The 17,258-nt window shown below is 36.9% G+C and overlaps 1 protein-coding gene across 1 annotated transcript in view; it reads right to left on the reverse strand.

The window, feature by feature from the left end:
* The window catches only part of LOC150088735 (GPN-loop GTPase 1), a 121,033-nt gene that overhangs the window by 67,806 nt on the left and 35,969 nt on the right, over positions 1 to 17,258 (reverse strand). Inside the window, exons 7-8 of the mRNA XM_090370888.1 lie at positions 4,798 to 4,876; positions 2,894 to 3,034 (exon numbers count right to left, since the gene is read on the reverse strand). Coding sequence (XP_090227014.1) covers positions 2,894 to 3,034; positions 4,798 to 4,876 — 220 coding nt within the window. The remainder of the gene's footprint in view (positions 1 to 2,893; positions 3,035 to 4,797; positions 4,877 to 17,258) is intronic.

Genomic DNA, 17,258 nt, shown 5'->3' on the forward strand with positions numbered 1-17,258 from the left:
ATGAATATATAAATATAAATATAACATAAAAAAATGTTAGGAATGGAATGAGCAGTGCATGCTCATGTTGAGTAAAAGAGCATGTACGTAGATGCACGAATGCTGAATCACTACATAGAATTGTCTCGTTCCTATTGAGGGTGGGTCTCGGACGTGCGGCAAGCTCTCAGGCTTGTAGAGCACATCTGTTTATTAATTCTATCAGAAACGACAATACCATCTTCACTTGTCTGGCTAACAAGGGACATCGTACGGTTGTGATGGATCATCCCAAATATCTAAGTAAGGCTCTCTCCCTTCTATTTGATCTTAACGTCTATGAACTGGTGGAGGACCCTCCCATCAGCAACTTGGGATGATTAGAGTCAAAAGTGAATAAGTTGGTCAATCATGGGTTCATTCAAGTCTGAGAAGATTTTCAAGTACACACGTTGGCAATTGCATGCCACGGGCTGCCAGCTCCCACAGTTCTATGGCCTACCAAAAGTGCACAAGACAGGCATCCCTCTTAGGCCCAGTGTCTCTTGTTGCAATTTTCTAACACCTCTAGTAGGAAATACCAGTCACACCATCTCGAACAGCAAGGAATTCCTAAGCCTCATCAAGCACCTCACAGTTCTTGAAGAAAAGATCATGGCATCTTTTAACATCATTTATTTACTTGAATACCTGTTCAACAGGGTGTTGTATGTGCCAGGCAACGTTTGGAGAATGACACCAGCTTACCATACAGAATATCTCTATCTACAGAAGATCTATATCTACAAGCCCTTGATTAGTGCTTGACCAGCAGTGTTGTCATGTTTGGTGACTCTCTCTACAGACAAATACACAGAATGGCTATGGGCACCACTATCGGCTCCATTGTTGCTAACATCAGGATTGAGGAGTTGGAGGATCGCATATTTCTGAACCTGAAGGTACAGTCACCCTCTGGTGCCAGTATGTCAATGACAACGTCACCATTATCCCCCGAGGTTCAGCAACACAGCTACTACAACCCCTCAACTCTCTATCCTCCTTCATCCAGTTTAAATTAGAATTAGAGTTGAACAAGACTCTTTCTTTCCCGGATGTTTTAGTGAGGCATGTGGGCTCACATTTGGAAACTTTGTTATACCGAAAGCCCATGTGTTGTGGTCAATTCACAAACTTCAGGTCAGTGCATGTCCCCTGCCACCTGTACAGCACTGCGTGCACACTACTCTCTTGAACTTGGAGCCATTCCAGCTTCATGGAAACCAGGCACATTGAAGTTTCTAAGGTAAGAGCTGACCTCACCAACTGTGGCTACCATACCCATGTCTTGGACAGATGCGCTCTATGAGCCCGAGAGCTTACTGCATGTCCGAGACCTGCCCCCAATAGCAACAAGACTACACCTACTGCTTATATCCCATATTACCCAGGTGCTTTGGATCGCATTTCTAAGATATTACACTGGTACTGTATAAAGTGCCTGCAACTTCCTGGTAGAGACGTTGCAGGCACTTCTCAGTTTGCGATCTCTTATCTAGAGGCTGAAAACATCCGTTCTTCCTCTTTTACATAGTGATACTATATACTGGATCACATGCCATGATTGTGGCAATTGCTATATGGGGGAAAGCTACAGGAAGCTCCAGGACTGCCTCACGGAACATGATAGGGCCATTCGTCAAGGCGAATCTACACACTCTGCAGTCGCAGAGCATTCTTGGTCCCAGTCGGACCTCAAACCCAGTCGTGATGGTGAGGTGGTTGCCCAATCCCATCACTATTATCACTGTCTGTGGTTAGAATCACTATACATATATAGTTGTGATGTTTGAAACCGCAATAGAGGTGTCCGACTACACCCAATTTTGGAGTCTGTAGTGTTACAACATGACAAATGCTGGAAGTCAGCCCATATACGCACCCTGTACCAACAACAATCACCTAATTCTACGTAGTAAGTGATTCAGCATTCGTGTATCTACGTAAGTGCTCTTACACTCAACATGAGCAAGCACTTCTCATTTCAGTCCTAATGTTTTTTATGTTACATTTATATTTATAAATTCATGTATGTATGTATGTACTTCTCAGCTGATGAAGAGATTCATTATCTCGAAAGCTGCTGTCATTAATATAGTTAGCTACTGTCATTAATATAGTTAGCTACTGTCATTATGTATTTAGCTATTGTCATTAAATATATATAGCTACTGCTTTTACTGGACGAACTGAATTTATTTCTTAGTTATTGAACCACAGGGCTCTTCTATTTTATAATAGCCTTTAGTTACTGTCTTTGCAGTCACTAAAGAAGTGGTAAGAAAATACCATGAAACATTTCACTTCATTATGTACATATTTCCAATTTGGAAATAAACATAATAATACCAATGTAGGCTTTGAGTGCTTTATTATTATCTTCAAACAACACAGTTTACCTACGCATAATGCCACTCGAAGAATGCACTAGTTTTTGTAAGAGAAAAACTGGTGTAATCCAGAGGGACTTTTCTATCACAGCAGCAACAATCAAACAACTCTGCTGTCAGCAGGCAAGTGTGGATGTGCTACCAATTTAGTAACATGTGATCATTTTCAAACCATAAATTGAAAATAAATGCAATTCATAATTAAAATAATCAGTTAGCTTAATTCTAAAAAGAAGACTTCAGATTATAAAATAAATAACTACCACTGACCAAGAAAGCATATTTAATATATTTTGTATTAAACTTCATGCATCAATTTAATGGAATCAGAGAAAAACTTGGACAGAATGCCAAAGGCAAACACCTAGAAATTTTATCACCTAGACAAGTTATGTGTATTTATTTAATCAAGTTTCATATATTTTTAAGTATCACTATAAACTTTTTAAATGGTAAAAAAATTTAAGATTCAATAGAAATTATACCTTATTCATCACCACAACAAATGGCAATTTAGTCTTGTATAAAATACTGCATGCATAGAGCATATTAGACATAAAAGTCACAGGATTCACACTGCGTGCTGTGTCCATTACATATATCACCACAGTGGGAAAAATTGAGGCCTGAAAAAAAAAAAAAATCACATAATGTAGACTGTAGCTATGTACAGAGTGATAATAAAGTCCTTAGCTATTTATAAAAATAAATTAAAACTGTAAAATGAAGCTTCATAGAAAAAAACTTTTTACAGTTAGGAATAAAATTTAATTGAGTTTTCCGAGAAACAAAAATAACAGTTTCCACCACCAGACAGCCATGGTTTTAATGTAATACAAAACATGGTTATTGTTAACAGAAATTGTCATTACACAGTATACCAAAATTGTTCTTTGGTATACTGTATACTTACAGTGGGATCAACTGATGATGTTACCAATGGCAAATTCTAAATGGGAAGCCTTCGGGAACTTAATTTTGGAGCCTACTAGGCTTTTCATACCAACTAAGAAATACTGTTCAAGGTTTAGGCCTAAATGGATGTCAGACGAATTGATGAGGCTCATGGCAGAGAAGAAAAATGCATGGGATGCATATAAATTATCAGGCGACACAGAAGGCTATGGCAGATATAAGATAGTCTGTAATCAAGTCACAAAGGAGGTTAGGCGGGCAAAGGTAGATTACAAGAAATCTTTAGCAAAGGAAAACAGCAAAGAGTTCTTTACTTATATAAACTCTAGAAGAAAAGGGATGAATCAGATTGGTCCACTTAACATAGATGGTTTGACTATTAATGATCATGCTCGGGAAGCTAATAAACTGAATGTGTATTTTGCATCTACATTCTCACATGAGGAGTAATTCAAGGAGGAGAATGCCAGAGTTTATCAAACTCTAACAGGGAGCTAAGTGATTTTGTAATAACTAAGAGCAAAGTGGAGGAGAAATTGTTCAAGTTAAATGTAAAATAGGCAACTGGGGTGGATGGGATCTCTCCAGTTACATTAAAAGAGGCAGAAAAGGAGGTAAGAAAACCCTTAGCCATAATTACAAGAGCTTCCTTGGACTCAGGGGAAGGTCCCTATGGACTGGAGATGTGCAAATATATCCCCAATTCACAAAGGGGGTTCATCAAAAGATGACACAAGTAACTATTGACCTGTTAGTTTAACTTGTGTTCTGGGGAAAATAATGGAGTCACTGGTTAAAGAAGCATTGCAGGATCATCTAGACAAGGTATTTTTCTCAGTAATGTGATGAGTGTGCTTTTTTCACATGAATGCATCAACTGTTTATGCACTTCTGAGTTTAATACACAGTTTTTCAAATTCCTCCATAATCAAAAATCTGCAAAAGTCTGGCAAGTGCAGAGGCCAAGCGTTGAAAAAAAATTCCTAAAAATTATTTTATCAGGCACAAATATTTCACACAGAGGAGTAGAATCTGGTTGAGTGATATGTGGCAGTATTCCATCATGCAAGAAGAATATACCTTAAAGGCACTGGCATCCTCATAAATTTGGTATAATCATAGTACCGAAGATTATAAGATTATAATCCTCAGTACTATTCAAGTTTTATCAGATCTAGCATTCCATGATTTCTTTTTCTTAAAATTAAAATGTGCACTGAAAGGGTAAAGATACTGTGAGATTTCTAAAATCCATAAATTGCTTTAAACAGTGACAGAATGACTGGTTTGCTGCATCAAGTTTCAAGGGGGGCCAATTCACAGGTGAGGGGACAGAATAACTAATAAATGAAAACATTTTTTAAGACTGTCTTGGAACTTTTTTTTATTACATAATTCACACTATAACACATCAATTAAGGTATAAAACTATTATTCAACTCTGCTGAGGTCATGACACAGAAACTGTACTAACCAGAGCTTCTGTAATGATGGATCCTGATGCAGACCATGTAAATACTTCTATTTGTCCTGGGGTGTCAAAAATTGCATATCTGGAAAAGCAAAATAAGAACATTTTCTAATTCAATGATAAAGTTTTGTTACTTAGAATACTGATTTACTACCTATAGAACTTTTTTTTTTTACACTAGTTGCTTAAACTGAAAGAAAAAAAAAAACAGTTCACCATACGTTTAGCAGTGCTGAAGTTTGCCATCAGCCAACAGGTGGTTAACAGTTGGAATAAACTTCCATCTTTTGTTGTGGAAATGGTTAGTTTCAATAAATTCAAGGAAGAACTAGACAAATTATTGGGGGGGATGGACAAGTGACAAAGGATTTATTATTATTATTATTAATTTTTTTTGGCTGATGCTTACTTTAAGGCTTTGAATGGATTGAACAAGCTCAATGCTGATGGGATGCTTCCTCTTGCTAAGACCACACAGATGAGGGGAAACAAATTCAAGTTGCAGAACAGATGTGCAGAAGTTTGCCTTTAGCCAATGGGTAGTTGATTGTTGGAACAAATGTCCATCAGTTGTTGCAGAAGTCTAGTTTAAATATGTGGAAGTTGATAATTTAAATAAATTCAAGGAAGAACTAGACAAACTATTGGAGGGAATGAACTGGTGAAATGGGAGGTGTCTTTTTCTTTGCTTTTATTTTGGCAGATGCTGTATAAGCTTGCTTTCTTGCATCATTTGCCATTGCTAATGCTAATTAATGCTCTTCCTTAAAAGTTATATGTTCATAAGCTAACAAGACTTTAGATGCAAGATGACAAAAATTTAAATGAACTTTATCATTTAAACTATGATCCGTAAAGATATGAAATTCAGAATATCCATGGAGGACCCAAGAAGTTAAAAAGGCAGTAAGAAAAAAAGAAAAATGTTATAAACAAGCTAGTTAATGTACATATTACATTACATTTTAGGTGCATTCAATCTATTTTCTTAAATTAAATTAATTTTTTTTTCTTTTTCTCTCATTAATAGAAATGAAAAGTAAATATAGTTATCTCCTTATCAATTAATTACTAAGATATTATTAATTAAGATATTAATTACTTTATAAAACTCTTAATAAAACAATATAACTTATTAAAACTGTATAGTTTTACATTCTTTAATATTAGCCACTCATTTTAATTACACCTGTATGATGTTGATTACTCACCTCTTGTATACTATTTTTTATTTTTTTTCCCTCTATATATTTTATTCTCTGATTGTCATGCCTGGTGTGGTGGATGCCTAGAGAAATATATCTGACAGACCATATCATTCCAACAATAAAGTTTGGCGGAGGCAGCGTGACAGATTGGGACCACTGGTTGTTTAGGACAAAATGATAAATGCTGAGGTCTATCTAAACACCACAACATAGGTAATGCATTACCTACATTGTGGCAGCACATCAGAGAAAGCCCATACCCCTGTCAGCAAAACAACACTCCGTATCATTACTGCTCATGTTGTAACAGATTGGTTTGAGGATGTGTTGAAAACCTGAACTGGCTTTTTTATATGATAAATCACATCATTTCGCACGTGTGAGGAGAGACTGCACAGAAAATGGCTAAACTGGTAGCCATTTTGAAGGCTAAATGGTAGAAAATATCAGAGGACATTTACAAAAAATTGGTGGAGTGTTCCACATAGTCTGGAGGCTGTTGTAAAGGCTAAAGGTTTCAGCAATACTGTTAGTAGTTAGTTTTCCATAAATAAAGATTATCTGTTGATATACTAGACCAGGGGTGGCCAACAAGTCGATCGCGATCTATCAGTCAATCGATCATGATGAATTTTAAATATATATAAAAAAAGATCCCCAGGGGCTAACATCTAATGAGTACGGGCTTGGCACACCATGATCCTGAGCTGGATATCATCATTCTTCTCTATCTTGGTGATTCCCTTCTACTTCTGACTCTTATTTTCTCTCTCAGGGTAATTCAGAAAGTTTTTCTTTTTTGCCTGTTGCAGCAGAAGCCTCAGGCTTTCTTGCACCATATGGCTAATAATAATAATAAATAGATTAGTCAAAATCTAAATGTTTTATTATTATTAAGCACCCCACTGCATACGATTATTACAAATCCGTTGAACCACGTGACTACTCTTGTCGCCATGCAGCCGCTAGGCTTGTCTAGTGAAAATTCATGCAGTTTGTTGTGGAGAGGATAGTGTGTGTCGAATTCTTATTTAGGTTACTTAATATTAATAACTGGACAGTACTTATTATATATTTGATGTGGTTACAAAGGAACTGGATGCAAAAAATAATTTTGATATCATATATTTGGATTTCAGGAAAGCTTTTGACACTGTTGCGCATGGAAGACTATTGTACAAGGTATTAAGGGTAAGTTGCTACAATGGATAAAAGGATGGTTGAGTGGGAGAAGACAGAGGGTGGTAATTAATGGATGCTGCTCTTCGTGGACTAATGTTATTAGTGGAGTCCCACAGGGTTCGGTGTTGAGTCCAGTGTTGTTTTGTATATTTATCAATGATATTGATGAAGGTATATCAGGCTTAGTGTTGAAGTTTGCTGCAGATGATACAAAGGTTAGCAGGGTTGTTAATGACAGTAATGGCAGTGTGCTACTGCAACAAGATCTAGATAATTTGGGCAGATGGGCTAAGAAGTGGCAACTGAAGTTTAACCTTGACAAATGCAAAGTACTACATATGGGTAGAAGTAACCCCAGAGAAATGTACCAACTGTGTGGTACTACACTTAAGGTGGTAGAAAATGAAAAAGACCTGGGAGTAATTGTGCAGGCAGATATGAAGTTTTCTGAGCAATGCAGACAGGCTGCCAGGGCAGGTCACAGGGTTTTGTCAATGATATATAGGAATTTTGCTAGCAGGAAAAAGGAGGTGATTGTCCCTCTGTATAAGGAAATGGTCAGGCCACGCCTTGAGTACTGCGTACAGGTCTGGAGGCCTCATTTTAGGAAGGATGCAGATTTGTTTGAGTGTGTACAGAAAAGGGCAACAAGATTGTTGAGGGGAATGAAGGGATCCTCTTACCAAGAGAGGCTTAAGTTCTGCAAATTGTAGCAGCTGGAGACTAGGCACCTGTGCGGTGATCTGACTGAGGTGTATAAGGCCTTGAATGGGTTGAGCATGCTGAATTCTGATGGGATTCTTCCACTTGTTCAGATTACGAACCTAAGGGGGCATAAATTCAAATTAAGAAAAGACAGATGTAGAATAGATGTGCGGAAATTTGCCTTTAGCCAGCGGGTGGTTAATTGCTGGAACAAACTTCCATCTATCGTTGTGGAAGTTGATAGGTTAAATAAATTTAAGGAGAAACTGGATAGGCATTTGGAGGGAATGGTGTGATTTTTTTTTTTTTTTTTTTTTTGGCTGATGCTGCATAAGCTCATACACTTGCTTTCTTGCATTACATGCCACTACTACTACTACTACATTAATTTGATTTAAAATGAATACTAGGAAAAAGAGTAAAACGTATCATTTTCATCAAGAGTGGGAACTAGAATACTTTTTTTGTAATGATAAAAGAAAAATGTTGTTTGATTTGCAATGCTTCCGTGGCTATACCCAAACAAGGAAATTTAGAAATGCACTTCGTGATAAATGCCAATCAGATTTTCTGACAAAATAAATTAGAACTGAAATCCAGATTATTAGCACAACAAAATTTCTTCTAAGTTACAATCTAAAGCAGTAACTGTAGCATCATTTAAAGTAAGTCATCTTCTTGAAAAAAATACAAACCATTTTCTGATGATCAATTCATCAAAGATGCATTTTTAGAAATAACAGATTCTCTTTTTGAAAATTTTAAGAACAAAAATGAAATTAAAAGTGCTCAAGATCTGCAATTATCTCGAAATACTGTGATGCGACGCATTGACAAAATTAGTAAAAATGTGAGCGAACAATTGCGTGCTCATATTGCTAATGGTGCTAATGAATCTACAGACGTCAGTGATACAGCTCAATTGCTCGTTTTTATTCGTATGGATTTCGTTAAAAGAAAGAACTAGAGGTCTTGATATATTTAACGCATTCAAAAATTTTATTGAAAAAAATTAAATTACCACTATTTAAGCTCAATATCAATAACAATGTAGTTGTAGTAGTAGTAGTAGTACTACTACTACTACTACTACTACTACAACGGATGGAGTTAAAACAACAATGGGGGCATCTTAACAGATTCATCACATCGTGCCAAAAGGATGATGAATTTCCAGATATTTTAAGTTACCACTGAATCATCCACTAACAAGTGTTAGCCAGAAAAAGATTAAATACTAAAAGTGTTATTGACATAGCTTTCAAAAGTGCAAATTCCATCAGAGGACAATCTCTTCAAAGGAGACTTTTCAAAATGCAACTCAATGAAAATAAACCAGATCTGATATTACACACAGATGTGAGGTGGCTGAGTCGGAGTAAGTTTATACAGAGATTTCGAAATTTGCTGAATGAAATTAAAAAATTTGTTGATCAAAAGGGAAATGATTATCAGCAGCTGCAAGATAGGGAGTGGTTTTGTAATCTGCAATTTTTTTTTTTTTTTGGCAGATTTTACCAGTAAATTAAGAAATCTGAATTTGGAATTACGAGAAAAAAATAAAATGTGGGTGACGTGATTAATAGTATTTATGCATATAAATATCAATTTTTGGCAGTGGCTAAGGATCTAAAAGAAAAAGAATTTGATCATTTTGCAAATATGCAAGATAGTTTGCAAAAATATCCTGTTTTTGAATGTAATAGTGAGAAATAGGTTTCTGAAATTGAGAAAGTTGTGGATGATATTAAAACCAGATTCGGTGATTTTAAAACAATTGACATTGTTCAATATATTTCTTATTCATTTAATGTTGACTTAGATATGAAAGACAGGAAATTTAAAATCGAGAAAGGAGTTCGACAAGGAGACACAATATCTCCGAAGCTGTTTACTGCTGCCCTTGAGGAAGCTTTCAGAAGATTAGACTGGTCGCAGAAGAGAGTCAATGTGAATGGAGAATACCTAAACCATTTACAATTTGCAGATGACATTGTGGTCATAAGCCACGATCCCAAAGAATTAGAGGAAAATCTTAATCAGTTATGCACAGTTAGTAAGGATTTTGGACTAAAGATGAATATGGCTAAAACAAACGTAATGATGAACACGTATGCCACAGAAAGGGAAATAATGATTGAACAAGCAGTAATTGAAAAGGTGGAGTCATATACTTATCTGGGACAAGTTATTAGCTGTAATAATGATAAATGGCTGGAAGTCAAGAGAAGAATAAATTTTGGATGGATAACATTCAGGAAATATAGTCACATACTGAAGAGCAATGTCCCAGTTTGTCTGAAGTGTAAAATAATGAACCAATGTATACTCCCCACCATGACTTATGGAAGTGAAACTTGGGCACTCACCAAAAGAATGGAAGAGAAGCTGAAAACTACACAGCGAAAAATGGAACGAATTACAGTGAAACTTCCCTTTAACGGACAGCCACGGGGAACGAAAATTTGTCCGTTAGAGAGAAGTGTCCGCTAACAAGTCTGAGGGAGAAAAAAAAAAAAGAAAAAAAAATCGTTAACGTTTAAATGTAAAATTAAATTAAAATATATACAGATTTTGAACAATATTTTTGTAAATAATATACATACAATTGTGCTATGCATATTATGACTTTATCTTAAGAAAAATACATACAGTAATCACTTATTTTCTTCTGCACCTTCTTCCGGCTGATAATTTTGTTTTCAACATTTGTTTGGAGTGAAGAAACCATCGAAAGTCCTTCAGTATCTTCTTCAGCGGCGAAAAACATTTTTAAACGATTGATTTGTATGAGCGCTTCTTCTATTTTCATCGGTGGTTCGTCGTTAATATGTTCTTCGACAGAATGACCTCCTTCCATTTCTTCATCCTCGTGAGGAACTTCTTGAAAAATATCGATGATAATGTCGTTGATATCTATAGCACCATCTTCTGTAGCGAGGTTCGAGTCTATATCTTTGTAGCCAGAGTCACTTGTAGCGGAAATATCGTACATTATCAATAGATGTTGAAGTTCTTGTTCTTGGTTTTCCACATTGCTGTTCACAACTTCAATTTTTGCGTTTGAGAAGCCAGACTTTACAAAACAGTTCACAACAGTTTGTTTTCTAATTGCGTTTACTGAAGAGGAAATCCATTGAATCGCATCTAGGATGCTGATTTTCTTTGCAAGGTCACTCGCACATGTTATATCGTTCATGTTTGCAATGAGATGTCTTAAAACACGTTTTCTGTAGTGAAGTTTAAAATTTTTTATTATCCCTTGATCCAAGGGCTGACACTCTGCAGATGTGTTTGGTGGCAGACAAACGATTTGAATGTTGGACAATTCAATGTGCAGGTGAGATGCAGCATTATCCATGAAAAGAATAATTTTTCTGTTTTGACGAATCATGTTTTGGTTAAAGTGACTTATCCATTCGCTCATGATATCTCATGTCATCCACGCTTTTTTATTATACTTTCAGTCAACATTCAAAAGATTCAACTTTATGCCCTTGAAACAACGAGGATTTTGTGGTTTTCCTATAACAAGAGGTTGTTCAAAGTCTCCCAGCATATTTGTACACAACAGTACAGTCAAGCGTTCCTTAGAAATTTTTCCGCCCTGGCACGTTTCGTTTTTTAGACTCATTGTTTTTTCAGGAAGAGCTTTAAAAAACAACCCTGTTTCGTCACAGTTGTAAATATCCTTAGCTTCAAAATCACGACATAAATCTTCCAATTTGACGGTCCACTCTGTTACAACCCCAGTATCAACAGATCCACCTTCACCACTTACGGTTTTCCAAGAAATTTTATGCCGAGTTTTGAACTTGTCTAGCCATCCCACAGAAGCTTTGAACTCATTTACTCCCATAGATTTCAGAACCTCCAAAGCCTTTTCCCTAATAATAGGCCCATTAATGGGAATTTTTTTAGCACGTGCACGACAAAACCACTTATACGTAACATTGTCAATTTGAAGTCCAACAGTTTTCGGGAATGATTTTTGAACCTGATCATTTCTGTGTTGCCAAAATTGTTTGAGCAGTTCATTTTTTTTCTTTAGGATGTCGCTTACCTGCGTCTTCCTGATTTTGAATTTTGCAGCGAGATTGCGAACACTATTTTTTTGCAGATCATATGCATTAATGAGTTTGACTTTATCTTTTAAAGTTAAATGTTTACGAGAAGACATCGTGCTCTTCACACGACACTGAACAAAACTGAAAACTGAAACTCAAAAGACGAAAGGCCGACCAAATCCCCCCCGCCCCTGCACACACCGAATTCATCAGAAGTTTTACACGTGCCTTAAAATTCTTGAAAAAGGGTTTAGAACCGCGACGTAAACCTTAATAAAATTCAGAGTATCGGAAATAGAAAATAAACACACGATTGAGGCTATATGTGGAAGAAAAGTTCCTAGAAAAAGGGCCGTGAGCTCTTCCACAGTCCGTTATGAGGAGATCAAATTAAGTGCTAATCTAAACGAAACAGTGCAGATTGCCTGTCCGCGTCCGTTACAGAGAATGTCCGCTAGACAGAAGCTGCAAACACGTTAAAACCAATAGAGGTGAGTTGGGGAATTTGAAAATGTCCGTTGTACAGAGATGTCCGTTAAAGAGAGGTGCCCATTAGGAGAAGTTTCACTGTATATTGGGAATCAGACTGTTAGATAAGAAGAGAAACATGGATTAGGCAGCAAACTCAAGTAAATGACATTCTTATCAAAACTAAAGAACCAAAATGGTCTTGAGCAGGATACATAGCTCGAAGACATGATGACAGATGGACTAAGAAAATAACAGAATGGTACCCAAGAGGAGCTAGAATAAAACCTGAAAGACAAAGGCAGAGATGGATAGATGAAATTCATGAGTTTGTGGGTAGTAAATGGATGGCCAGTGCTCAAAACAGAAGGAACTGGAAAGTTGCTGGAGAGGCCTTCATCCTGCAGTGGATTGAAAATGGCTGATGATGATAGATATGAAACAAATTGCAGAAAAATCGCTGAGATTTTTGGCATACTGCTCCAAATATTACTTGAAAATGAAATTATTACATTGTGAAATGATATCTTCCTAAAAGCCAGCTCATCCAAAAAAGACTTTTGGAAATATGTTTGCTGAGAAAATTACCCAAATATAAAAAAAAAAATGCAGTGAACTTTTAAATTCCTGTTTTGGTTCCACATATCTATGTGGATTGGCCATTTTGTATTTGAAACAAACAAAGACGAAGAATCGCTCTACTCTTACAGACTTGCATATAGAAGATTCTTTACGGTTGGCCTTATCGCAGTATATCTCCAATTTTGACAGCTTGGCAGATAACATGAAGACACAAACTTCACATAAATTAAAAATTGAAATACGTATAAATTTAAAATAAGAATTCTGAATTGTATTAAATTTTAAAATTTATAAACAACATTTTTCAATATGTGTTGATTAACTTTTTAAACCATGTGCAATGAAATTCTTGAGATGGTAGATCACGGCACATTTTGAAGAAAAAAAGTAGATCGCATCACAAATTAAGTTGGCCGCCCCTGTACTAGGCAAAAGTCTGTCTAGTTCAACTAGACAAAAGTCTAGTCTAGTCTAGTTCAATGGTGAATTTATTCAAGCTCTCAACTTCCACAACAACAGATGGAAGTTTGTTCCAGCAATCAACCCGCTGACTAAAGGCAAATTTCTGCATATCTATTCTACAACTATCTTTCCTCAATTTGAATTTATGCCCCCTCAGGTACAGAATCTCAGCAAAAGCAAGAATTCCATCACCATTCAGCTTGCTCAAACCATTCAAGGCCTTATGCACCTCGCAGGTGCCTAGTCTCCAGACATTGCAATTTGCAGAACTTAAAGCCTTTATTGGTAAAAGGCCTTTCTTCATTCCCCTCACCAAACTTGTTGGCCTTCTCTGTCAAAGATTCAGGCATCCCCCTCCCCCCCATACTTCTCCTTGAACCCATGCATGGTACTAAGTACAGTACTATAGGTTTTGATACGTTTCGTGTTTGGGGGTTTCATAAAAAAAAAAAAACATGCTCAAGCAAATCTACATCTTTCTTAAAATGAGGCCTCCAGACCTGTATGCAGTACTCAGGGTGTGACCTGACCACTGCTTTATTTCATACACTTTATTTTTATTTTATACAAGGGGATAATCACCTCCTTATCCCTGCTAACAAAATTCCTATATATTATTGACAAGCGCTACAACTGAAGCCTGTCAGCAATTCTGCTCAAAAAATTTCACATCTGGCTGCACAATTACCCCCAGATCTTTTTCATTCTCCACTGCCCTGAGTATAGTACTGCCCAGTTGGTATGTTACTGTAGAGTTACTGCTAACCATATGCAGTACTACTTTGCATTTGTCAATGTTAAACTTCAGTTGCAACCTCTCAGCCCATCTGCTCAACTTTTCTAGATCCTGTTGCAGTAGTATGCCATTCTTACTGTCATTAACAACTCTACCAACCTTCATATCGTCTGCAAACTTGGACATTAAGTCTGATATACCTTCATCAATACACTGATAAACAAAGAAAATGGGCCCAACACCGACCCATGGAGGACTCCGCTAATAATAATAGTCCACAAAGAGCAGCGTTCAGTGATTATCATTTTCTGTCTTCTCCCACTCAACCATCCCTTTATCCATAGCAGCAACTTGCCCTTACTGGCATACTGCTCCAACTTGCAGAGTAGTCTTCCATGTGCAACAGTATCAAAAGCTTTCCTAAAATCCAAGTATATGATATCAAAATAATTTTTTGCATCCAGTTCCTTTGTGACCACATCGTAGTATCCAATCAAATTGGTCAGACAAGACTTCCCCTAAACAAACCCATGCACTCTTGTCTAGATGATCCTGCAGTGCTTCTTTAACCAGTGACTCCAATATTTCCCCCAGAACAGAAGTTAAACTAACAGGTCTCCAATTACTCGTATCACCTTTCAATCCCCCCTTTGTGAATTGGGAACACATTTGCACATCTCCAGTCCATGGGGATCTCCCCCTGAGTCCAAGGATGCCCTTATAATCATGGCTAAGGGCCTGCTTACTTCCTTTGCTGCCTCCTTTAATATAACTGGATAGATCCTATCCACTCCAGGTGCCTTCCTTATGCTTAACTTCAACAATTTCTCCTCCACTTTACTCTCAGTTATGACAAAATTATGTAGTTCCCTGTTAGAGCTTAACAAGCTTCTGTCCTCCACTTCCCTACAGAATATTTCATATGTAAATGTAGATGCAAAATACGCATTCAGTTTGTCAGCTACCTTAGCAGAATCATCAACAATCCACCACTGATATTAAGTGGACTGATCTGATTCATCTCCTTCCTTCTAGAGTTCATATAAGTAAAGTCTTTACTGTTTTTCTTTGCATCCTTTGCCAAAGATTTTTCTCATAATCTGCCTTTGCTTGTCTAACCTCCTTTGTGACTTGATTACAGACTATCTTATATCTACCATAGGCATCTGTATCTTGTGATAATTCATGTGCCTCCCATGCATTTTTTTTCCAATTCCAATTGAAGCAGTGCAAGAATCACTTTCACCTCTGCCCTGTGGCTGCTGTTAATCTATTAGTCTTTGAATCCTCACAAGCTAGCAGTTTTCCAACCCACCTAACACTGCCTCGATAACATCAGCAAATATTCTTGTACCCTTTCTACTTAAGTGTATCCCATCCCTATAGAAACAATCTCTCCTCTTAACATCAAAATTCAGTCCCTCTTTCCCACCAATGGAAATCAGTTTACTTTTGGAGATGCAGAAGCTCCCCCTTGCTTAAAAGTATTGCCAGCAGTGTATCAGCAACTATAAGCTGACCAGTGTTTCACTGCAAGCCACAATAATAGCCATTTGCTAATCCACAATCTTCATTCATTAGCAGAACTACAGACATCAATATTCAAATGGCCACACATACCTAATGCAGGATCTTTTAAAAATATATATATCATATCTGTTATTTTTTCAATTTTGTGAGATGACTTTGATTAGGTTGTCCTTGTATCTGGCTTTATTTCCCATCCCTAATGAACATAAGAATGAAGTTATGATAATGTATAGGTCGTACTCTAAATGCTTTCAGTGTATGTACTTGATCCTTCTAACCTAATTCATCCATCAAGCACTAATAATGCTCCCCTTAGCTCATTAATAAGCACATTTTTTCTTCTATGAGAAGTTCTAACTAACTCAATATTTTCAGGTATGTCTATTCATCATCAAAACCATATACAGTAAAAATCTGACATGCCAAATAAAGCATAACAGATTTTCTTAATCTGTTTTGCTTTATATGACAATTGTGCAATTTTAATCTTTAAATTGACTATAGCAATAATCCACTATAACAAGCATTTTTTAAGATTTTCTCAAACATCACTATTAGCATTAGCATTAGTAGAGGCATATGATGCAAGAAAGCAAGCTTATTCAGCATCAGCCAAAAAAAAAAAAAAAAAAAAAACACACACCACTCCCATTTCACCCCTCCGTTCGTTCGAAATACCTGTCCAGTTGAGCTTTAAATTTGTTTAGGCTATCAACTTCAACAACAAGTGATGGAAGTCGGTTCCACCAACCAACCACCCGCTGGCCAAAGGCAAATTTCCGCACATCTATCCGACATCCATCCTTCCTCAATTTGAATTTATGCCCTCTGAGGTGATTATTCTGAGCAAGATGAAGAATCCCATTGGTATTGAGCATGCTCAAACCATTCAAAGCCTTATACACCTCTATCAGATCACCTCGTCAGTGCCTAGTCTCCAGACTCTGTAATTTGCAAAACTTAAGCCTTTCTTCGTAAGAGCAACCCTTTGTTCCATTCACTAATCTTGTTGCCCTTCTCTGTACCCGTTCCAGCATCTCTACATCCTTCTTGAAATGAGGCCTCCAGACCTGTATACAGTACTCAAGATGTGGCCTAACCATTGCCTTATACAAGGGAATAATCACCTCCTTATCCCTGCTAGAAAAATTCCTGTATATCATTGACAAGACACCATGAGTTACTCTTGCAGCTCGTCTGCACTGCTCAGAGAACTTCATATCTGCCTGCACAATTACCCCCAGGTCCTTTTCATTCTCCACCACTGTCAGTGTAGTACCGCAGAGTTGATACGTTACTCTGGGGTTACTGTTTCCCATATATAGTACTTTACATTTGTCAATGTTAAACTTCATTTGCCACCTCTCAGCCCATCTGTTCAACCTTTCCAGATCCTGTTGCAGCAGCATAGCGTCAGTAGTGTCCTTAACAACCCTGCCAACCTTTGTATCATCTGCAAACTTGGACATTAAACTTGATATCCCATCATCAATATCATTCATAAACACCAAAAACAACAACGGA

This window comes from Mastigoproctus giganteus, chromosome 3, assembly GCF_048544385.1.
Source record: "Mastigoproctus giganteus isolate SK-2022 chromosome 3, ASM4854438v1, whole genome shotgun sequence".
In the NCBI taxonomy this organism is placed as follows: domain Eukaryota; kingdom Metazoa; phylum Arthropoda; class Arachnida; order Uropygi; family Thelyphonidae; genus Mastigoproctus; species Mastigoproctus giganteus.